Genomic DNA, 24,781 nt, shown 5'->3' with positions numbered 1-24,781 from the left:
TTCCAGCAAACTGCTATCCTCCAAATCACCGCAAGACATCACTCAAACGGGAGATAAGAGACCATCATGGTGCAGTATCATTTATTAAAACAGATAAAGGGCCTTATTCTAGTTCACTCTTTCTGACAAAATCCTTCTTAGATGGACAAAACCATGTGCACTGCAGGGGGGCAGATGTAACTTGTGCAGAGAGAATTAGATTTGGGTGGGGTTTTACTTCAAAGTGAGATCTATATTGCAGTGTAAAAATATATCAGCCAGTATTTACTCTGCACAGAAACAAAATAACTCACCCAAATCTAATTCTCTCTGCACATGTTACATCTGCCCCCCTGCAGTGCACATGGTTTTGTCCATCTAATAAGGATTTTGTCAGAAAGAGTGAACTAGAATAAGGCCCAAAAACTCTTTTAAACAGGACAAGTGAATTACAATGGACTCTCACCATAAACTTATGTCCACAAAATTTGTAGACAATAAGCGCAAGATGTAAATACACGTAGGCGTCCCCAATTATGGATGAAAAGCTGGTGGATGGTTCAGGGTCCTCTGCAAAACACCTCCTGTCTGGTAAACCAGGTTTACACAGAAATAAGGATCAAATAGGATTTGAGGTAATAATATGGTTCAAAAAGAGGAAGACTAGATGGGCCGAATGGTTCATATCTGCCTTCAAATTCTATGTTTCTATGTTCCGTTAACATCATTGTTATCATACTAACAATATACACTGACATGATTATTACAGATCTGCATTATACACTATCATTTATAAGAATAGACACCAACTTCTATCACTGACATATTGTATAAATATCCCATAGACTTACATTAGGTGCATGGCCGGTGTGGTCACATGGTCACAGTGTCGTCATCCTTGTCCACAGGGCGATTATCGACAATTGTATGTAACATGATCAGTTTCTCTGCAACAATATGGAGCATGGCAATTTGCATTCTTCTCCAAATGATTTGTTCTGTGGATCAGAGATGCAGACTGGACGTCCCAGCAATTGAGGGGTTAACTATTCCCGGAGACATCATGATTGGGGTCTTGTTACCTATTTTCATGGATAAAGTTTACCCCAAAAATCTGTTCACGGAGAGACCTCCCAGAATTAACTGCACGCAGTGAGTAAGGCTATGCTGTGTATAACTGCACGCAGTGAGTATGGCTATGCTGTGTATAACTGCACACAGTGAGTATGGCTATGCTGTATATAACTGCACACAGTGAGTATGGCTATGCTGTGTATAACTGCACACAGTGAGTATGGCTATGCTGTGTATAACTGCACACAGTGAGTATGGCTATGTTGTGTATAACTGCACGCAGTGAGTATGGCTATGCTGTGTATAACTGCACGCAGTGAGTACGGCTATGCTGTGTATAACTGCACACAGTGAGTATGGCTATGCTGTGTATAACTGCATGCAGTGAGTATGGCTATGCTGTGTATAACTGCACGCAGTGAGTACGGCTATGCTGTGTATAACTGCACACAGTGAGTATGGCAATGCTGTGTATAACTGCACGCAGTGAGTATGGCTATGTTGTGTATAACTGCACGCAGTGAGTATGGCTATGTTGTGTATAACTGCATGCAGTGAGTATGGCTATGCTGTGTATAACTGCATGCAGTGAGTATGGCTATGCTGTGTATAACTGCACACAGTGAGTATGGCTATGCTGTGTATAACTGCACACAGTGAGTATGGCTATGCTGTGTATGACTGCATGCAGTGAGTATGGCTATGCTGTGTAAAACTGCACACAGTGAGTATTGCAATGCTGTGTATAAATGAACGCAGTGAGTATGGCTATGTTGTGTATGGCTACACACAGTGAGTATGGCTATGCTGTGTATAATTGCACGCAGTGAGTATGGCTATGTTGTGTATGGCTACACACAGTGAGTATGGCTATGCTGTGTATAACTGTATGCAGTGAGTATGGCTATGCTGTGTATAACTGCACACAGTGAGTATGGCTATGCTGTGTATAACTGCACGCAGTGAGTATGGCTATGTTGTGTATGACTGCATGCAGTGAGTATGGCTATGTTGTGTATGACTACACACAGTGAGTATGGCTATGCTGTGTATAACTGCACGCAGTGAGTATGGCTATGCTGAGTATAACTGCACACAGTGAGTATGGCTATGCTGTGTATGACTGCATGCAGTGAGTATGGATATGCTGTGTAAAACTGCACGCAGTGAGTATTGCAATGCTGTGTATAAATGAACGCAGTGAGTATGGCTAAGTTGTGTATGGCTACACACAGTGAGTATGGCTATGCTGTGTATAATTGCACGCAGTGAGTATGGCTATGTTGTGTATGGCTACACACAGTGAGTATGGCTATGCTGTGTATAACTGTATGCAGTGAGTATGGCTATGCTGTGTATAACTGCACACAGTGAGTATGGCTATGCTGTGTATAACTGCATGCAGTGAGTATGGCTATGTTGTGTATGGCTACACACAGTGAGTATGGCTTTACTGTGTATAACTGCATGCAGTGAGTATGGCTATGCTGTGTATAACTGCACGCAGTGAGTATAGCTATGTTGTGTATGACTACACACAGTGAGTATGGCTATGCTGTGTATACTTGCACGCAGTGAGTATGACTATGCTGTGTATAACTGCACACAGTGAGTATGGCAATGCTGTGTATGACTGCATGCAGTGATTATGGCTATGCTGTGTATAACTGCACGCAGTGAGTATGGCAATGCTGTGTATAAATGAACGCAGTGAGTATGGCTATGTTGTGTATGGCTACACACAGTGAGTATGGCTATGTTGTGTATAACTGTACGCAGTGAGTATGGCTATGCTGTATATAACTGTACGCAGTGAGTATGGCAATGCTGTGTATAACTGCACACAGTGAGTATGGCTATGCTGTGTATAACTGCACACAGTGAGTATGGCTATGCTGTGTATAACTGTACGCAGTGAGTATGGCTATGCTGTGTATAACTGCATGCAGTGAGTATGGCTATGCTGAGTATAAATGCACATAGTGAGTATGGCTATGCTGTGTATAACTGCATGCAGTGAGTATGGCTTTGCTGAGTATAAATGCACATAGTGAGTATGGCTATGCTGTGTATAAGTGCACGCAGTGAGTATAGCTATGCTGTGTATAACTGCACACAGTGAGTATGGCTATGCTGTGTATAACTGCATGCAGTGAGTATGGCTATGCTGAGTATAAATGCACATAGTGAGTATGGCTATGCTGTGAATAAGTGCACGCAGTGAGTATAGCTATGCTGTGTATAACTGCACACTGTGAGTATGGCTATCCTGTGTATAACTGCATGCAGTGAGTATGGCTATGCTGAGTATAAATGCACATAGTGAGTATGGCTATGCTGTGTATAAGTGCACGCAGTGAGTATGGTTATTCTGTGTACAACTGCACGCAGTGAGTATAGCTATGCTGTGTATAACTGCACACAGTGAGTATGGCTATGCTGTGTATAACTGCACACAGTGAGTATGGCTATGCTGTGTATAACTGCACACAGTGAGTATGCACAGTGGGAGGGTTTACACAGCACTTGGAGAAACCCTTAGCGGCCTACACTCCTGGGGTAAAAGTCCCGGTCCCCCTGGTAATGAACAGAAACAGTAGGAGTGGGGAGTGTTGGCGCTCTGGGGTTGGTGTGTGATTGCGCACTGTGAGTATGGCTATCCTGTGTATAAATGCACACTGTGAGTATGGCTATCCTGTGTATAAGTGCACACTGTGAGTATGGCTATCCTGTGTATAACTGCACACTGTGAATATGGCTATCCTGTGTATAACTGCACACTGTGAATATGGCTATCCTGTGTATAACTGCACACTGTGAGTATGGCTATCCTGTGTATAACTGCACACTGTGAGTATGGCTATCCTGTGTATAACTGCACACTGTGAGTATGGCTATCCTGTGTATAAATGCACACTGTGAGTATGGCTATGCTGTGTATAACTGCACACAGTGAGTATGGCTATGCTGTGTATAACTGCACACAGTGAGTATGCACAGTGGGAGGGTTTACACAGCACTTGGAGAAACCCTTAGCGGCCTACACTCCTGGGGTAAAAGTCCCGGTCCCCCTGGTAATGAACAGAAACAGTAGGAGTGGGGAGTGTTGGCGCTCTGGGGTTGGTGTGTGATTGCGCACTGTGAGTATGGCTATCCTGTGTATAAATGCACACTGTGAGTATGGCTATCCTGTGTATAAGTGCACACTGTGAGTATGGCTATCCTGTGTATAACTGCACACTGTGAATATGGCTATCCTGTGTATAACTGCACACTGTGAATATGGCTATCCTGTGTATAACTGCACACTGTGAGTATGGCTATCCTGTGTATAACTGCACACTGTGAGTATGGCTATCCTGTGTATAACTGCACACTGTGAGTATGGCTATCCTGTGTATAACTGCACACTGTGAGTATGGCTATCCTGTGTATAAATGCACACTGTGAGTATGGCTATGCTGTGTATAACTGCACACAGTGAGTATGGCTATGCTGTGTATAACTGCACACAGTGAGTATGCACAGTGGGAGGGTTTACACAGCACTTGGAGAAACCCTTAGCGGCCTACACTCCTGGGGTAAAAGTCCCGGTCCCCCTGGTAATGAACAGAAACAGTAGGAGTGGGGAGTGTTGGCGCTCTGGGGTTGGTGTGTGATTGCGCACTGTGAGTATGGCTATCCTGTGTATAACTGCACACTGGGAGTATGGCTATCCTGTATATAACTGCACACTGTTAGTATGGCTATCCTGTGTATAAATGCACACTGTTAGTATGGCTATCCTGTGTATAACTGCACACTGTGAGTATGGCTATCCTGTGTATAACTGCACACTGTGAGTATGGCTATCCTGTGTATAACTGCACACTGTGAGTATGGCTATCCTGTGTATAACTGCACACTGTTAATATGGCTATCCTGTGTATAAATGCACACTGTTAGTATGGCTATCCTGTGTATAAATGCACACTGTTAGTATGGCTATCCTGTGTATAACTGCACACTGTGAGTATGGCTATCCTGTGTATAAATGCACACTGTTAGTATGGCTATCCTGTGTATAAATGCACACTGTTAGTATTTTTATCCTGTGTATAACTTCGCACTGTTAGTATGGCTATCCTGTGTATAAATGCACACTGTTAGTATGGCTATCCTGTGTATAAATGCACACTGTTAGTATGGCTATACTGTGTATAACTGCACACTGTTAGTATGGCTATCCTGTGTATAAATGCACACTGTTAGTATGGCTATCCTGTGTATAACTCCTGTGTATAACATTTGCATTGTCGCACCTGCAATTCTGGTGAGAAATGGGTAAATCCCATAGTACCTTGAGTCTCAGTATCACTGTTAGGCAGATTAAAACAATGGAAGAAAATATGGTACATTGGGGGTTATTCTAGTCCATTCTTTCTGACAAAATCCTTCTTAGATGGACAAAACCATGTGCACTGCAGGTGGGGCAGGTGTTACTTGTGCAGAGAGCATTAGATTTGGGTGGGGTTTTTCTTCAAAGTGAGATCTAAATTGAAGTGTAAAATCATGCAGTCAGTATTTTCCCTGCACAGAAACAAAATAACTCACCCAAATATAATTCTCTCTGCACATGTTACATCTGCCCCACCTGCAGTGCACATGGTTTTGTCCATCTAAGAAGGATTTTGTCAGAAAGAATGAACTAGAATAAACCCCATTGTTCCCTAAATTTGGTTCTTTATCTCTCACAATATTACCGCTCTCCAGGCTTTGATAAATAGCCCCACAAAAGATTGATTTGACCATTTAGTGCATTTCCTTAAAACACACTATAAACTATACACATTTCTTAATCTGCTGTCACACATTTCACTGCTCTTCAGCTCATGGGGGTATTACAGGGGGATTGTGAGCATGGGCAGCAGTGACTGAAGCAAGTTTCTACAAAATGAGTGGAGAGAGATATATCCTAGTTCTTCTGCAACCAGTGGAGAAACTTGTGAGTGGTTGGCCCAGGTGCAAAAATATAATTTGGGCCCCCCTCCTCCACTCCAACCCAAGTGAACAATATGCCCCAAAGCAGTGGGTCTCTTAGTCCTCAGGGGCCATGGTGCACTTTCTGCACCAATGGTAGTTCCGCCTCTTTCTGTACCCTTTGCCTTTCTTCTTTGAGGCCCCCCTGACAGCTGGAGCCCAGAGACCCCTGCTTCCACTGTCTCCAGGAGTTAAGCCCCTGGTTATACATTGGCTTATTCCATTGTTGTCACTAGCGGGTACGGGATAAACCTGGGTGTCACCTGCCGAGGGCAGATTGCATCTGCAGTACCCCTGTTGGAAGCAGCATTCCGGGCTGTGAGGAATTTACCCCTACCTGTGTGCTCACACCTTCTACTGCAAGATCCTCAGCTTCTATTATAAAGCCTCATCTCAGCACCAAGTGTTCCTCTAAATGAGATTCAGGGCTGCATTAGATCAGGGCAAGAACTCTGAGACTTCTAGGGTTCCAACAGGACTTCTGATAGATTTCTATATATGTACAGATTGTTGTGGTGATCCGGACGCTTATGCTTGTTTATCGCCACCCTGTGATATCACCAATCATTGCATCACTAAGAGTCGTGGGAGTCGTGGGTGGCAATTGTTGCGGCAATGATCGTCGTGGCGACTTCTGCACATGCCTTGTTTGTACGTAGTCACACTTTTCATACTTTGGGCCTTATTCTGGTCTGTGTGTACTTTCCCGAACTCTTTCGGATGGCGTTTTTTAGCCGTCTGCGCATGCGTGGGCAACGCTATGCGCATGTGCCACGCATGGTCTCCGTACTTGTTCGCACTAATACCGTACAGAAATGTGCACCGCATTCACTCTGGAGATATGGGCGTATTATGGGCGTCATTCGGAAATACACAGGGGCGTAGTTTCAAAGTGGGCTAAACTGGGCGTCAACATGGGCGTACATGAGGGAGTGCACTAATTCTAGTACGCGTGCATTCGGACAGCACACCGAATGCACACGAACAAAAAGGCAGGAAACATGCGGCCTTCACAAGCAAGTATTGCTTTGCGGACACCACTCGGTCATGCGCTAGGCATTCGGAACGCCCAATCAGTACGGGCGCACCTCAACCAATGTCAGCTGAACACAATACAATCCACTCCTTTACTCATTACTCATTAATTACACTCTTTTCATTGCTTCAATTGGAACCATTGCAGCTTAAATGGACCATTACTAAACACACAAATATGTGCTGAAAGGCAGGTTCCCGTCCGTTCTGACGCGGTAAGACCGTGCAAACGCTGTAAGACCGTGCAGAATATGTGTGTGTCAACCACACACGCAAGGTTTAGATGTCGTCCGTAAACACGCCCTGTTCTTCCAGTGTGAGTCCATCCGTATGCGGAGATCCGGTGGGCGTTTCTTCGGACGATGTCCGCACAGCGTGGCGTGCGGACCACTCCGAAATAATTCGGAAATGTACGCACCAACCAGAATAACCTCCTTTGTTCTGTGTAATTCACTCTATTTTCTTCCACTATCTTCTCTTGAAGATTCAGGTTGAATTCCTACCTACAACTTCTAGCCATAATGTTTGCCGTAGAAGAGATCAACATGGATCCTGAAGTTCTCGGCAACATGACGTTAGGGCTGCAGGTGTATAAGACGTGTAATATGCCTCACTTTGAGATACAAGGAGCTTTAAATCTGTTATCCGAGACCGGCGCGGCCATCCCCAACTACCGGTGCCGTGGGCGATCGGCCTTCAGTGCGGTTATAGGATCCTCCTTTTCTGCAAACTCAATTTTGGTGGCAAATATTTTGGGAGTCTTCAGATATCCTCAGGTAAGAAGATGTGACTGACGTGCCATGTACAGTAGGTATGCCGTCACGATGTTGTCTTTTGATATGTCAACTTTCAGGATGTTGACAGTAGAAGGTCACTGCTGGAGAAGGCCACGTGGTTAAAATATTGACATCATTAATGTTATCACCTGTAAACTGCTGACATAGACAAATTTCAACATCAGAAATGCCATAAAGATAAGCATGAGAGTTACCACTAGGATTAGAGTTGTTTTTATCGCTAGCATTAAGGATACCATTAGGGTTAGAGTTACTGTTATGAATAACGTTACAGTTACCATTAGGGTTAGAGTTACTGTTATGAATAACGTTACAGTTACCATTAGGATTAGAGTTGCTATTAAGGCTAGCATTAGCGTTACCATTGGGATTAGAGTTACTATTGAGGCTAGTGTAAAGGTGGCCATACACACGCAGATTTATCTGCAGATCTGTCTGGTTGGAATAAAAACATGGTTATGGATGAGAGCAAATGACAGTTGACCATTTGCTTGGAAATGCTGGAAAACTGTCACTCATCCATAACCATGTTTTTGTTCCAACCAGCCAGATCTGAAGATAAATCTTACTAGTGTATGGGCACCTTTAGAGTTACCATTAGGATTAGAGTTGTTATTAAGGCTAGCATTAGTTACCATTAGGATTAGAGTTGTTATTAAGGCTAGCATTAGTTACCATTAGGATTAGAGTTGCTTTTAAGGCTAGCATTAGTTACCATTAGGATTAGAGTTGCTTTTAAGGCTAGCATTAGTTACCATTAGGATTACAGTTGCTATTAAGGCTAGCGTTACAGTTACCATTAGGATTAGAGTTGTTATTAAGGCTAGCATTAGTTACCATTAGGATTAGAGTTGCTATTAAGGCTAGCATTAGTTACCATTAGGATTAGAGTTGCTTTTAAGGCTAGCATTAGTTACCATTAGGATTAGAGTTGCTTTTAAGGCTATCATTAGTTACCATTAGGATTACAGTTGGTATTATGGCTAGCATTAGTTACCATTAGGATTACAGTTGCTATTATGGCTAGCATTAGTTACCATTAGGATTACAGTTAGTATTAAGGCTAGCATTAGTTACCATTAGGATTAGAGTTGTTATTAAGGCTAGCATTAGTTACCATTAGGATTAGAGTTGCTTTTAAGGCTAGCATTAGTTACCATTAGGATTAGAGTTGCTTTTAAGGCTAGCATTAGTTACCATTAGGATTACAGTTGCTATTAAGGCTAGCGTTACAGTTACCATTAGGATTACAGTTGCTATTAAGGCTAGCATTAGTTACCATTAGGATTACAGTTGTTATTAAGGCTAGCATTAGTTACCATTAGGATTACAGTTGCTATTAAGGCTAGCATTATTTACCATTATGATCACAGTTGCTATTAAGGCTAGCATTAGTTACCATTAGGATTACAGTTGCTATTGAGGCTAGTGTTAGAGTTACCATTAGGATTAGAGTTGTTATTAAGGCTAGCATTAGTTACCATTAGGATTAGAGTTGTTATTAAGGCTAGCATTAGTTACCATTAGGATTAGAGTTGCTTTTAAGGCTAGCATTAGTTACCATTAGGATTAGAGTTGCTTTTAAGGCTAGCATTAGTTACCATTAGGATTACAGTTGCTATTAAGGCTAGCGTTACAGTTACCATTAGGATTAGAGTTGTTATTAAGGCTAGCATTAGTTACCATTAGGATTAGAGTTGCTTTTAAGGCTAGCATTAGTTACCATTAGGATTAGAGTTGCTTTTAAGGCTAGCATTAGTTACCATTAGGATTACAGTTGGTATTATGGCTAGCATTAGTTACCATTAGGATTACAGTTAGTATTAAGGCTAGCATTAGTTACCATTAGGATTAGAGTTGTTATTAAGGCTAGCATTAGTTACCATTAGGATTAGAGTTGCTTTTAAGGCTAGCATTAGTTACCATTAGGATTAGAGTTGCTTTTAAGGCTAGCATTAGTTACCATTAGGATTACAGTTGCTATTAAGACTAGCGTTACAGTTACCATTAGGATTACAGTTGCTATTAAGGCTAGCATTAGTTACCATTAGGATTACAGTTGTTATTAAGGCTAGCATTAGTTACCATTAGGATTACAGTTGCTATTAAGGCTAGCATTAGTTACCATTAGGAATACAGTTGCTATTAAGGCTAGCATTAGTTACCATTAGGATTAGAGTTGCTTTTACGGCTAGCATTAGTTACCATTAGGATTAGAGTTGCTTTTAAGGCTAGCATTAGTTACCATTAGGATTACAGTTGCTATTAAGGCTAGCGATAGAGTTACCATTAGGATGAGAGTTATTAAAATTTAAAAAATCGATAGACCTTCTATGTATAGAAGATTATTCTATGGAAGATTTAGTCACCCAGAGTTGGAATTCAGATTGCAATTTTAAATATATTAAGTCTTATATGAATTATAAGAAGTGTTAATTATGAAAAAGATAAAGTCACAACAAAAATTCAGATTAACACATGTTTTTTCTTGTTACAGATCAGTGCATTCTCAACTATCTCCTTACTAAGCAATAGAATAATGTTCCCCTCATTCTTTAGGACTATTCCCAGTGACAAAGGACAGTCCCCTGGACTGGCTCGCCTCATTTTGCACTTTGGTTGGACCTGGGTCGGTCTGTTGGCTGTGGACAATGATTATGGCCTACAGGGGATTCAGCCAATTAGGGAGGAGATAATAAAGGCTGGAGCCTGTGTGGCCTTCACTGAATATATCCGTTTATCTCAGCCAGACCACAACGCTCCCCACATAGTCAATGTCATCAAAGAGTCATCGGTAAAGGTCATCGTTATCTTCTCTACCGACATTGACTTGGTTCCTATCATGAGTGAGATGTTGAAACGGAAAATCAAAGGGAAGATTTTTGTAGGCAACGATGGTTGGTCATCGTCTAGTTTGTTCTCGGCTGCTTCATTTTCTCAGATTGTTTCAGGGTCCATAGGTTTGTTTATTAACAATAAACGTATTCCAGGATTCCACGAGTACCTCAACAAGGTCCGTCCTACTTTGCTAGAGTCGTGGGTGAACTTATATTGGGAGAAATTTTTCAACTGTAAGTTCCCTTATCAGAACAACATTACTGGCCCATTGGCAGCCACATTGGAGGAGTGCACAGGAGCTGAGAGTATAGACAGTGTGAAGAACAGCTTAATTTATGTCAACAGCTTACAATTTACTCATGGTTGCTACGCGGCGGTAAATGTTGTGTCCAAAGCTTTGGCAGACCTGAAGAACTGCACATCAAGGGGAGGAATGTTTTCTTATGCAAGCTGCCAATATAATTTGAATTTTAATCCATGGCAGGTAAATAAGTAATTTTTGATCTTTGCAATATTGTGTTGAAAGGGATATGGGTCTGTGACGAAGGATATGGGTCTGTGAAGGGATATTGACGAATGCATGAAGGTGGACCACTGAAGGTCAGTTGGGCTGAAATAGGTTGACATGGCTAAGGTCGTCGGGGTCGGAAGCTCAACACAAGCATTAGGTCAACAATGGGAAGATCAACAGCCAAAAGGTCAACAGGAGTTTTCAAATTTTTTTGGGTAGGGTATGAAATAATGCCTATCGGCACATGTCGGCACCCAAAATTTTTGAAAATCTCATGCCGACCTTTTGACTATCGACCTTCCCATTGTCGACCAAATGCTTGTGTCAAACTCCCGACCCTGTGGTCCTTAGCCATGTCGACCTATTTCAGGTGTCGAACTAAGCCCTGTTGACCGTCAGTGGTCAAACATAATGCATGTCCACTTTCATAGGGTCAAACTAATGACCGTGCACTGTTGAAAGCTACAGAGCTCTTCCCAAAACGTATGAAGTTGCTTTAGGTAGATTACACTAAAATATAACCATTACCTTTGGTGGAATTAATCTGTAATCTGATCTAACCTAGCATAATCTAGTACCGAAACCACTCACTCTTCCTGCTGCTTCATGTCCTGACCATGCTCACTTGCCTTCAGGTCTCCTTACCTGCACCTCATGTCACCTGTCTTTCCACCCTCCCTCTAGACTGTAAGCTCCTTGGAGCAGGGTCCTCTTCCCTCCTATTCTCACAGCCCTCTTCTTGCATTTCATTACTCACCTACCATCTATATATATCACTTATGTTTATTCATCTCTACAATTTACCACTTGCCCCTGGTAACAAGCAGACATCTCTGCTTCCCTATGTCTTAGTTATATTGTGAATAGTCTCAGAATGTTCAGTAATTGTGCATTAACTTCATATAAGGATGATGGATGGAATCATCATGACAGAATACTCTGTCATGATGAGGACAAGGATCTGGAGGCTGCCTATTGGTCATTCTTGTCTGTTGGTGATTGGTTGGATTCATCAGGCCATTGAGTGGATTGTAGGGTGAACTTCGAAGGTCACATTCATGTGGCTCATTGCGTATATAGTAACATAGTAATTAAGGCTGAAAAAAAGTTGTTAGTCATATCTATAGGATTCTCTTATTAGCCAAAAATGCATCCAGTTTTGATTTAAATTTAGAATGAGTTCCAGAATGTTACTGCTCTAATGTTGAAGAATCCTCTTCTTAATCCAATTTATTTTCCTCGAGCCTCAGTACATGCCGGCGTGTCCTAAGTATAGGCCTGTTAGTGACCAAATCATTTCCCAGTTCCATATGATTCCCAATCCTGTATTTGAACATACTAATCATATCACCTCTCAACCTCCGTTCCTCCAGTGAAAACATATTAACCTATCTTTGTATTCTAGTGATTCCAGACCTTTTACTAGATTAGTCGCCCTTCTCTGTACCTGTTCCAATTCATTTATGTCCTTTTTAAGGTGCGGTGACCAGAACTGAACACAATACTCCAAGTGTGGTCTCACCAATGCCTTGTAAATAGGCACTATCACATTGGCATCCCTTGAATCCATTCCCCTGGTAATGCATGCCAGTGTCTGGTTTGCTTTTGTGCATGCCAGTGTTAATGCATGCCAATATCTGGTTTGCTTTTGTGCATGCCAGTGTTAATGCATGCCAGTGTCTGGTTTGCTTAATACTTGAGCAGTGTGCACTATTACCCAATTTTTCATCTATGATGACCCCCAAGCAGTGGCGTAGCTAAGTTTTGGGCGCCCCCCCGCCATTAGGGGGGGGTGCCCCCCGCCGCCGCCCCGCCACCAAGCACCCCCCCCCTGCGCCGCCCCACCGCCCATGCAAACACCCCCCCCCCCAACCTTACCTATCGCGCTGGTCCCGGCGGCTCCGTTCTTCTGCTGAGGACCACCACAAAATGGCCGCCCCCATACAGCAGACAGTTTCAGAGAACTACAGCAGAATTCCCTATAATAACTCCATTTAGCCTATAGGTAGCTCGTTCATTTTTGTTCCCATAATGAATTCCTTTACATATTATATGTGCATTACAGAAAAAGGAAAGTAAGTAGGCTGGATTGGATTGAAGGTCCTCTCCAGACTACACAACCTGGCGCCTTGTGGAGATTCGGTCTAATATCTACTTGTAAATATGAATATTTTTATACCTGCTGCAGCATACGGCTCTGTGAGTACGCCTAGACCCACATAAATTGATATACAAGAAGAAAGAACAAGATGAGACATAATGCGCTGCTAGGTATAATGTTACTCCGATTATTCTGCTTGAGCAAAATGAAATGCGGACACACGGCTTAATAAGATGAAAATGTATATAGTTCTAAAATATGTGGAATAAATAAAAAACATTCACAGAACATTAGTGCGTAAAATATGTATTACATACAAATAAGAATAATAGTAAGTTATTAAGGTAAAAAGTTTCAGGTGGGTTTCCGGATTTAAGGTACCTATACCTTATATATTAGTGTGGCTTGAAATAAGGTGTCTAATAGGTATCAGCAAATGCTTAGTAGCTTTCCAAGAAATGAGGGGTTAATAAGTCAGGTGTAGATGTTGCAGCCAGTCCTTAGCATGTAAGCAGAACACACACTTATTGTAAAGCAGAGGAAGGCTAGAGTTAGTAGCAGGCGATATTATGTTATGTGAATGTTTTTATTTATTCCATATATTTTAGAACTATATACATTTTCATCTTATTAAGCCGTGTGTCCGTATTTCATTTTGCTTAAGCAGAATAATCGGAGTAACATTATACCTAGCAGCGCATTACGTCTCAATTTGTTCTTTCTTCTTGTATATTATATGTGCCTGTGTGATAAGAAAGGAAGAACCCCTTTCAGGATACAGTCAGCATACCGGTTTTCAGGGTGCCAAATTCAGTATACCAACAATGGCTTCCTGACTGCCTAACTGGCAAAGGAACACCAAAATGATCAAGATGATAGGATCAAGATGGTAGGGCTAGTCTGCGGGGAATGGGGGGTTAATTTTAAGCAAGTGTGTTAGGGATAGTGTTAGGAGCCATTATAATGGCTCATTTCTATCATGTCAGTTCTGAGTTCTGCTTGTCTGTGTTTGGTATTTAACTCGCTGGTGGCCTCCAGTGGTGAGTCTGTGCCATTTCAGCCCAGTCACCTGTGAACTAATTTATGCACAAGTATGATCTCGTTATCCCTGCTGGGCTGGATCTGTCAAAGTTGTGTTGATTACCTGAGCCTTTGATAAGGCATTCTGGCCAACACTACCCTGCCAGTTACAGTTCTCAGTCCTGAGTGCAAGTCTGTTTGTCTAGGTTCCTGCTCCAGAGAATTCCCAGTTCCTAGTGAGTGCTGCTTGAGTTCTGTATGAGCCTTGTCTGTATCCTGTCATAGTCCTGTTGCAGTCCTGTGGATCCCAGCAGACACTCCTGCTGAGCTTTGCCTTGCTGGTGCTAAAGTGTCTGAGTTCTTGGTGCCCTTGTGGAGTCTAGAGTGTTGCTGGGTACAGCCAAGCCTGTTAGCAGTGTCCAGAGTACCAGTCCAGCCCTGTGCCTGCACTTGCTTGCAGTGTTACAGCTGTCCTGCCTATCTGCTCGAAAGAACTCCTGTGCTGGTCTCCGTTACCATCATTAGAGATAAGTCAGGAGTTACTATCCTTGTTATTCTTTGCTTTTTTGGTATCATTTAGTGTATTGTTACACCTGTTCATTTGTATTAGTGTGTCACCTTTTGAGCACTGTTGGTCCCCTGGAGACTGGGGGTACCCCTTCCTGTGTGGGTCATTTCACCTCTTGCCATCTCCGCCTTGACAGACGCGTTGTCCTACGAAAGACCTGGTGACATCGGGGCGGAGCCGGCATAACCAGCTCTGTCAAAAGCGCCTGTTATAGGTGAAGCCTAGCATTGTATGTGTCTGCCGCCGACGGCTAGAGGCAACAGAGTCAGGGGTCAGGTTTTATGGTACCCTCCAGAGTCCTTACATATAGGCTGCATGGCTTAGGGGTTAGGTTTAGTTTCTAGGATACAGGGGTTAGGCACTAGTGGTAGTGTTAGGTAAGGCTGCAGAAGGGGTAGGGTTAGGCTTAGGTTTGTATAGTTACCTGACCCTTTTCGGGATTCCTTCCTTAGGGATGTTGGTGTCGGTATTCTGATCGCTGGCATCCTGTCCGTTGGTCTTCCATATGTACCCCCTCTTTCAGTCTTAGGGTTGTACAAGTAGGACCAGGCATCTATAGATGTTTTATTTTACCCTCACTTTGTTTGATTTGGCCTTCACTGCTCATTTTTAGGTTTATAGGTTATACCCAAAAACGGAGTATAAAAAAGGTGTTCTGGGGGCCATCTGAGGCCACTTTCATTGAAAAACATAATATTAAAATCAATTATTTTTCATTCAAATATTTTCATCAAATTTGAACTGCATAAATTAACCAAAAATTGATTGGGGGAAATTACCTTATTGGATTCCTCCCATAGATAGATAGTGCTACACAAATATTTTCAAAATATATACAGATTAAAATAAAAAAAAAATCATTAAATACATATCTCCATTCTAGCTCCTGCACTATATCCGGAATGTGAGGGTTACACTGAGCAGCGGGAGTGACATTCACTTTGATGCTAGCGGAGGTCTCCCTGCCGTCTATGACATTGTGAACTGGCAGCTGACCCAAGAAGGAAATATACAACCGGTCAAGGTTGGCATTTATGACACCGTCACATCTTCCGGACATTATCTCAACATCAATGCAAGCCGGTTGTTGTGGTCAATGGGAGAAAAAGAGGTGAGACTAAAGGCAAATGTAAAAACGAATTTGCAATACACAGCAAGACGCTGTGTTCTGAAATACTGATATCATTCTCAATGCTGCCACCAGATTCCCTATGTTGGGGTGGGTTAGGCCATGTGTGTGTGTTTGTGTGTGTGGGGGGGGGGGGGGGGTTAGTTATAGCCACTAAGGGAGAGTGATAAGGTTAGGTCATTATGGGGTGGGGGTTAGTTTTTGGCACTAAGGGGGGGTTAGGGAGAGGCTGTGGAAAGGGTAAAGGTGGCATACACAGGCGGATTTATCTTCAGATCTGGCTGGTTGGAACAAAAACCTGGTTATGGATGAGAGCAAATGACAGTGGACCATTTGCTTGGAAATGCTGGAAAACTGCCAAAAACTGTAATACATCCATAACCATGTTTTTGTTCCAACCAGCCAGATCTGAAGATAAATCTTACTAGTGTATGGGCACCTTTAGGGTTGGGCATCAGGCAAGGAGGGTTAGGGGGAGCAACAGGAAGAAGATAAATAAACTTACCGCCCCCTTTTTGGGATTCTCAGAATCAGGATCCCAACTGCCCACCTACCATATATATTCCTTATAATAAACAGTATGACTAATGAAAAACAAATCAGACACAGGGCCAGATTCTCTAAGTTTCAAAAGTGATAAAATAGAGAGTGATAAACAGCCAGCCAATCAGCTCCTGTCTGTCATTTTTCAAACACAGTCTGTGACATGGCAGGTCCTACCTGATTGGCTGGCTGTTTATCACTCTCCATTTTATCACTTTTGAAGCTTAGAGAATCTGGCCCATAGTGTAGTACGGTGTAAGGCATTATAACAGATTCAGCTATCTGAACACATTGCTTAGTATCCCCAATATTGATAAAATATACATAAAAAGGGAATCAGTTACAGTCACACAAGGTGTAACTTTCATGACCAAATGCTTATTAATATAGGTTCAAGCAGCACATTGAGTGTTTTTTAATAATTTCCATTTATTAGTTTTTTTTATATATATATATATTATCACTGACTGCATTAATTAGGCAATGTAAGTAAATGAGTACAATTTAGGTTTTTATTAATTAATATTTATTTTGAGAGATATATGTATTCATTTAATTTTTCTGTACCCATACACAAATGAATTGTTGTATTTGTCATCCCCATGTATGATGCCCTTTTGGTGTCTTATAAATAATAATAATAATAATAATAATAATAATAATAATAATTATTATTATTATTATTATTATTAAGTAATTAATATTTTAATAATTATGTCCTACCCGCAGACCCCTCGCTCGGTCTGCAGTGAGAGCTGTCCCCCAGGTACCAGGACGGCCGCTATAAGAGGACAACCTGTCTGCTGCTTTGAATGTGTCCCCTGTCTACAAGGAGAAATATCTAACCAGACGGGTGAGTGATGGTCCTGCTGATGTGTCCTGAGATACTCAAGACACTATAATTACTGTAATCATTTTGTTATTCTGGTAGATATTATGATGTTTTCATTTAAAAAATGGTCATTAAAGAGAATGGATGTACAGTAAAATTACCACACAATCAATTGTCCATTGAATTAAAACACAAGAGGGAAATTAACTAAGAAATACAAATACGGTCAATGACGGGTATGAGTGCATACGACCGTCATCAGCCGTGTTCTCTGGAAAATACAACTGTTCATATTCGTACAATTCGGATTCAGATTTTTCCCGATGCTTTAGGCGGCTATATATATATATATATATATCTATATATATATATATATAGATATATATATATATATATATATATATCTATATAGATATATATATATATACACAAATATGAATTGGCAGCCTGCACGGACTTCAATGTGTAAAAAAGTAGAAAAAAAATCATTTAAAATAATGACTGTAACCAGCCCCGGGTTCAAAGAACCGCTCCTGGTTTTAAAAATTCAGAGAACAAGCCAAACAGAGATACCCTGTAATTTTTAAAACCAGCACCAGGCTCAAGGGCCGGCCCTGGTTCCCAAAATACAGGGGACAAAATGAAAAACGGTCCACCATATTTTAGGAACCAGTACCGGGCCCAACCAGCCATCAGGTTAATGGCACAACCAGGGAACACTTATCATATAAGGTTTGTGGCCAAACTGTTAACCCCCTGCCCGTTCAGCATGGGCAGGGACCCTGGGGGAGTGGGGACCCCCAAAAAAGGGGCGCCCCTCTAGATTAACACTGCCCAGGCTGAAGCATACATGGCTATTCTCCGTTGCAAAATAGGGCCATTATAGTGCCATGCGATGCGATGCGATTTTTTATGTAATTTATTCACTGCTCTGTTGGCCCTAGGGGATTGCATTGCATTGCACCTCCCGAAAAATTGCATGAGATTTTATAGGGTGCGACGCCATGCCATTAGCTATACACTTGTATGACATACAATGAGGTTTCACTGACCCCCCTACTATCCACGCCACCCCGAAGCGTGGCGAGCGCAGCGTACCCCACGAGGGGCGTCGGAACGTGTCCTCCCGACCTTTTCATAACACACTATACACGTCGGCGTGGAGTTGATTTTATATAGTGTGGCGAGCGCAGCCACCGAGCCCAAAGCGCAGCGAGCCCCGCGAGGGAAGGCGGATTACTTTACATGTATTCCGCGTGCGCTCGCCACGATTCGGGGTCAGTGGCTAGCTGCGTTCGGCACACTATAAAAAATCAACTCCATGCCGACGTGGATAGTGGGGGTATGAAAAGGTCGGGAGGACGCGTACCACCGCCGCTCGCCACGCTTCGGGGTGGCGTGGAAAGTGGGGGGGTCAGTGAAACCTCATTGTATGTCATACAAGTGTATAGCAATTTTGCTACGGGGAACAGCCCTGTACGCTTCAGCCTGGGCAGTGTTAACCCCTTCCTGACAGAGCCAGTTTTTGCCTTCCTGACAGAGCCCTTTTTTTCAAATCTGGCATGTATCACTTAAGTGGGGATAACTTTTTTTTGCTTTTACTTATCCCAGTGATTTTGAGATTGTTTTCTCGTGACACATTGTACTTCAAGTTAGTGGTAAATTTTGGTCGATACAGTCTGTGTTTTTTTGTGAAAAATACCAAAATGTCGTAAAAAATGGAAAATTTTGCGATTTGCAAAATGTTAAATTTTCTGCTTGTGAGACAAATAATCTTACCACTCAAAATAGTTAATAACTAACATAGACCATATGTATACTTTATGTTGCCATCATTATTTCAACCTCATTTTCATTTTTTTGGACACTAGGAGGCTTAAAATATGAATAGCAAATTCTCAAATTTTCAAGAAAATTTCAAACACTGATTTTTTTAGGGACCAGTTCAGTTCTGATGTGACTTTGAGGGACTTGTATGTGAGACACCCCCATAAATGATGCCATTTCAAAAACTGCACCCCTCACAGTATTCAAAACAGCATTTTGGAAGTTTGTTAACCCTTTAGGTGTTTCACAGGAATTAAAACAAAGTGTAGGTGAAATTTCAAAATTTCATTTTTTTTGCAGATTTTCAATTTTAATACATTTTTCTAAGGAACACAGCAGATTTTACTAGAGAAATGTGACTAAAAATTGATTCCCCCAATTCTTTGGTTTTCATAAATATCCTATATGTGGCCCTAGTGTGCACGGTGACCAAACCACAGGCTTCATAATAGAAGGAGCACCTACTTGATTTTGGAGCCTCCTTTTTATGAGATTATTTTTTAGGCACCATGTAGGTTTCTAGGCACCATAAGATGCTAAAAGTTAGGAACCCCCCCACAAGTGACCCCATTTTGCAAACTACACCCTTCAGGGAATTCATCTAGGGGTATAGTGTACATTTCAAACCCCCAGGGGTTTCACCAATTGTGGTACAACTGGGCAGTGAAAATGAAAACAAAATATTTTTTTCATTTTCACAGCTCAGTTGTATCAAAATTGGTGAAACCCCTGGGGGTTTGAAATGTACACTATACCCCTTGATGAATTCCCTGAAGGGTGTAGTTTGCAAAATGGGGTCACTTGTGGGGGGGTTCCACTGTATGGGTGTTTCGGGGGTCATTCAACCAGAATCTGTGCTGCAAAATCCAAATATCACTCCTTCCCTTCTGAGTCCTGCCATACACCCAACTGGTATTTTTTGGTCACATGTGAGGCATTGCCGTACTCGGGAGAAATTGGGGCACAGATTTTGGGGTGCTTTGTCTCCTTCATTCCTTGTGAAAATGAAAAATTTTGAGCCAGATCTGCATTTTTGTGTAAAAAAATGTAATTTTTTACAGAAAAATGCAGTTCTGGCTCAAAATTTTTCATTTTCACAAGGAATGAAGGAGACAAAGCACCCCAAAATCTGTGCCCCAATTTCTCCCGAGTACGGCAATGCCTCACATGTGACCAAAAAATACCATTTGGGTGCATGGCAGGACTCAGAAGGGAAGGAGTGATATTTGGTGGTGGAATGAATGGTGGGTGCTATGTCGCATTAGCAAGACCCCCGAAGCACCAATACAGTGGAACCCCCCCACAAGTGACCCCATTTTGGTCACCAGCTTTGGGAGGGGGGCTGGCGCTGCGGCTGGCGGGGGGGTGGGAAGGGTGCTGGCGCTGCGGCAGCCGGGTGGGTGGGAGGGAGGGGGGCTGCCGGGTGGGAGGGGGGGGGGGCTGGCGATCGGTGGTGATCGGTGCTGTACTTAACAGCACCGATCACCACCGATCACTGTGTTACCGAGCGGCTTAGCCGCCGGTAACACAGGAAACGCTGTGAATGGCTGTTCAGATTTGAACAGCCAATCACAGCGATCGCCGACCGGGGGGGGCACCCCTGCCCCCCCTGGGCGGCGAGGGGGGATGTCTGCTGTCAGGGACAGCAGACATCTCCTAACTGTCACCGCGTCTATAGACGCAGTGACAGTTAGAAGCCATGACGTACATTTACGTCATGTGTCGGGAAGTACCTCCCGGCCATGACGTAAATGTACGTCAAATGTCGGGAAGGGGTTAACCTAGAAGGGTGCCCCTTTATTGAGGGTCCCCCAATCCCCCAGGGTCCCTGCCCATGCTGACCAGTCAGGGGGTTAATAGTTCGGCCATGGGACCTTATATAATAAGTGTTCCATGGTTGTGCCATTAACCTGATGGCTGGTTGGGCCCAGTACTGGTTTCTAAAATATGGCGGACCCTTTTTCATTTTGTCCAGCTGTCTTAAAGTAAGTGTTCCCTGACTGTGCCATTAACCTGCTAGCTGGTTGGTACCGGTGCCGGCTCACAAAACATGGGAGACCCCTATTCATTTTGTCCCCCATATTTTGGGAACCAAGACCTTGAGCCTGGTGCTGGTTTTAAAATGATGGAGAACTCATATTTGGATTGTACTCTGAATTTTTAAAACCAGGACCGGTTCTTTGAGCCTGGAACTGGTTACAGCCGTGGGGGGGCTAAATCCAAATATCCCTGGAAAATGAGTATTTCCAAGGTGTATTTCAATTACTGGCCGTATATTACATACGACTGGTTAGTAAATTAGGAATCGCCATTTAACTGAATAGTGATTCCTACTCATATTCTCTCAATGGTGTAAGCCAGTGGTTCCCAAACTGTGTGCCTAGGCTCCCTGGGGTGCCTCGGAGCACTTGCAGGGGTGCCTCGGTGTGGTTGTCCAGAACCAATTTAAATTATTTATGGTCAATGTAATAGGCAAAATCAGTGCTTGTGTCTTCCAGTTTTTAAATATGTGGAGAAACAGAAGTGAATTCTGTCCCTCACCACATAACTGGACCTAAGGATGACATACTCTATAAGCACAACTTATTTAATTTAATATTGTTTTCTGAAATTCTCGGTTGCAAACTTTGCACCTAGGGGTGCGGTGACAAATATTCTGATAATCTAGGGTGCCGTGATGCAAAAAAGTTTGGGAACCACTGGTGTAAGCTTTCATATCCCTTAATAGGAATACGAATATGCTTTGAATACGAATACAAATGGCCATATATCGGCCATAATAAAATCGAAAAATACAAATGTATGGCTGTATAAGGCCAGAAATTGCTACGAATATATGTATTCATATGTATTCGTAGCCCAGGCATGTCCAAACTTTGGCCCTCCAGCTGTTGTGAAACTACACATCCCAGCATGCCTTGCCATAGTTTTAGCATTCCCTAATAGAAAAACTGTGGCAGGGCATGATGGTTCTTGTAGTTTCATAACAGCTGGCGGGCCATAGTTTGAACATGCCTGTCGTAGCCACTTCACCTTAGTAAATTATCCCCTGAGGTTATCAAGTGAAAAGCATAAATACAAAAAAAATACTTAGTTTTTTTTGGGTTTACTTACAAAACCTAAAATCAAAATGTAATAACTCAGCTATTCTATCTCTTAGATACCATTGATTGCTTGAAATGTCCATGGGACCGGTGGCCAGATCTCCAGAAAACCGAATGTCTAGAGAAGCCAGTAGAGTTCCTGAGCTATGAAGATCCGTTAGGAGCATCACTGGCAGCGCCAAGCTTACTGTCCTCAGCCGTTCCTGTTTTAGTCTTAAAACTGTTCATCCACTATAAGGACACACCAATAGTAAAAGCCAACAATTACTCTCTAAGTTGCCTTTTGCTGGTGTCTCTGTCTTTTTGTGTTTCCTCTGCTCATTAGTTTTCATTGGTTATCCCCACCATGAGACCTGTCTGTTACGCCAAGCTGCATTTGGCCTGGTATTTTCCCTTTGCATATCTTGTATTTTGGCAAAAACTATCATGGTGGTCCTTGCTTTCATGGCCACCAGACCTGGCAGCAGACTGAGGAGATGGACCAAACCTCAAGTGTCCTACATGATCATTTCTACTTGTTTCCTGTTACAGTTCCTCCTGTGCATCACTTGGCTGTTACTCGCCCCTCCTTTCCCACAGTACAACATTCTATCCAAACCTGGAGTCATCAGTGTTGAGTGTAATGAGGGCTCTCCCATTGCCTTCTGGACCATGTTGGGTTATCTGTTCCTACTGGCCACCATTAGCTTCATTGTTGCCTTCCTGGCCCGGAGACTCCCCGACAGCTTTAATGAGGCCCAGTATATTACCTTCAGCATGCTGGCCTTCCTCAGTGTCTGGGTCTCCTTTATCCCGGCCTCCCTCAGTGCTCAGGGCAAGTACACAGTGGCCATGGAGATATTTGCCATCTTGGCTTCCAGTTGGGCTCTGGTGATCTGCATGTTCCTGCCAAAATGTTTCATCATAGTGTTCAGGCCTGACATGAACTCCAGGGAACATCTCATGAGAAGAGACCAAGATCAGTCCAATGGCAACAAGAGTTAGAAAATAATGCATATGTAGATATGCCTTACTATATATTAAAACTCATTGTTTTAACTCAAGCTTAATAAACTTAAATCATTAACAATAGTTATGCATTTCTGGTAGATTTTGTAGAAGAATATTAAATTCCCTGGGTCAAAACACAAATGCACTATATGGACATGGAATTATAAAAAGCATGAATCTAAAATGTTTCTGCAATCCAGACTTGCATATAATTGTAAAAAATATTGTTCTATAAAAAATATTACCAATGTTAATCTTTTAAGATTCTTTGGAGTAAACCAGATTAAGGCTGAGATTTTGCAATCTCCTGCATCTTCGAGTAGACCTCTCACAGGCCTGTCATTTCCACCTCAATAATATTTCCAGGGTCAGACCCTAACTCAGCCAGGATGCTACAAAAGCCCTCATCTACTCTGATAATCTCCAGGTTGGACTACTGTAATCTCCTACTTTCTGGTCTCGCTGTCAAACACCTCTCTCCGCTCCAATCTATCCTCAACACTGCTGCCCGGCTCATCTTCCTCTCCAAACATACTATGTCCATCTCCCCTCTCTTACAAGCCCTACACTGGCACCCCTTTCCCTTCAGAATACAATGCAAGCTCCTCGCACTCACTTACAAAGCCCTCACTTATTCCTCTCCCACCTACATATGTGGTGGTAAGGTGCGCTTGCTAACAGCAGCTGGTTAAGGTATAGTCAATCCCCAAGAAATAAACACATTTCCTTGTTTACTCTCCCACCTACATACCTGACCTTATCTCTCCTTACGCTCCCACCCACCCTCTCCACAAATGCACATCGCCTCTCCTGCCAACTGGTAAATTCCTCCCATTCTGCCTCCAAGAATTTGCCCATTGTGCTCCTTACAGTATCTATGGAATTGTTTACCCCTCCCTATCAGACTCTCCACCTCCCTACCACTTTAAACAGGCTCTCAAGACCCACTCAAACCTAACCATTCCTCATCCTGTTCTTCAGTTTATGCTCACTTCTATCCTTGCTGAGTCACTCCTGTCTGTAAGCTCTCAAGATCAGGACCCTCGTTCCTCGTGTGCTTTTCTTATAAAATATCTCTGCCACCCTGATAATTGTGTCAGTGTCCTGTCCCCTGATGGAACTGGCTTTATTTACCATGTACTTGTGCTAAATTGCATTGTACTGTAATTTGTTATTTTCTTGTTTTTTTTTTTGCTCATCTGTGTACTGTTAGGCGCTGCGGAACCCTTGTGGCACCGTATAAATAAACAATAATACTAATATTACTAAATTATAATACTGGATCGTCCGGCACTATAGGTGAAGCGCTGTGTTAGATAAAGTTTACTTCGTTCTTCAAAGTGAAGGCATGACATTAAGCTGACCAGCACTTACTATAAGTTAACCAACCATTAACAGACTTAGGGGTAGATTT

The 24,781-nt window shown here is 42.6% G+C and overlaps 1 protein-coding gene across 1 annotated transcript; it reads left to right on the top strand.

Moving 5' to 3' along the window:
* Positions 1-515: 515 nt before the first annotated feature.
* Positions 516-23,361, top strand: LOC146073364 (extracellular calcium-sensing receptor-like). Its single transcript, XM_083180542.1, is given in 8 exon segments — positions 516-614; positions 989-1,131; positions 7,592-7,883; positions 10,402-10,788; positions 15,826-16,053; positions 17,344-17,467; positions 22,434-22,681; positions 22,684-23,361. Coding segments are annotated over 8 exon segments (2,199 nt in total).
* The last annotated feature ends 1,420 nt before the right edge of the window (positions 23,362-24,781 follow it).

Source organism: Crinia signifera, chromosome 4 (genome assembly GCF_055691185.1).
Source record: "Crinia signifera chromosome 4, ASM5569118v1, whole genome shotgun sequence".
NCBI lineage: Eukaryota > Metazoa > Chordata > Amphibia > Anura > Myobatrachidae > Crinia > Crinia signifera.
The sequence above is the reverse complement of the archived record's forward strand: the minus strand, read 5'-3'. Positions and strand labels throughout refer to the sequence as shown.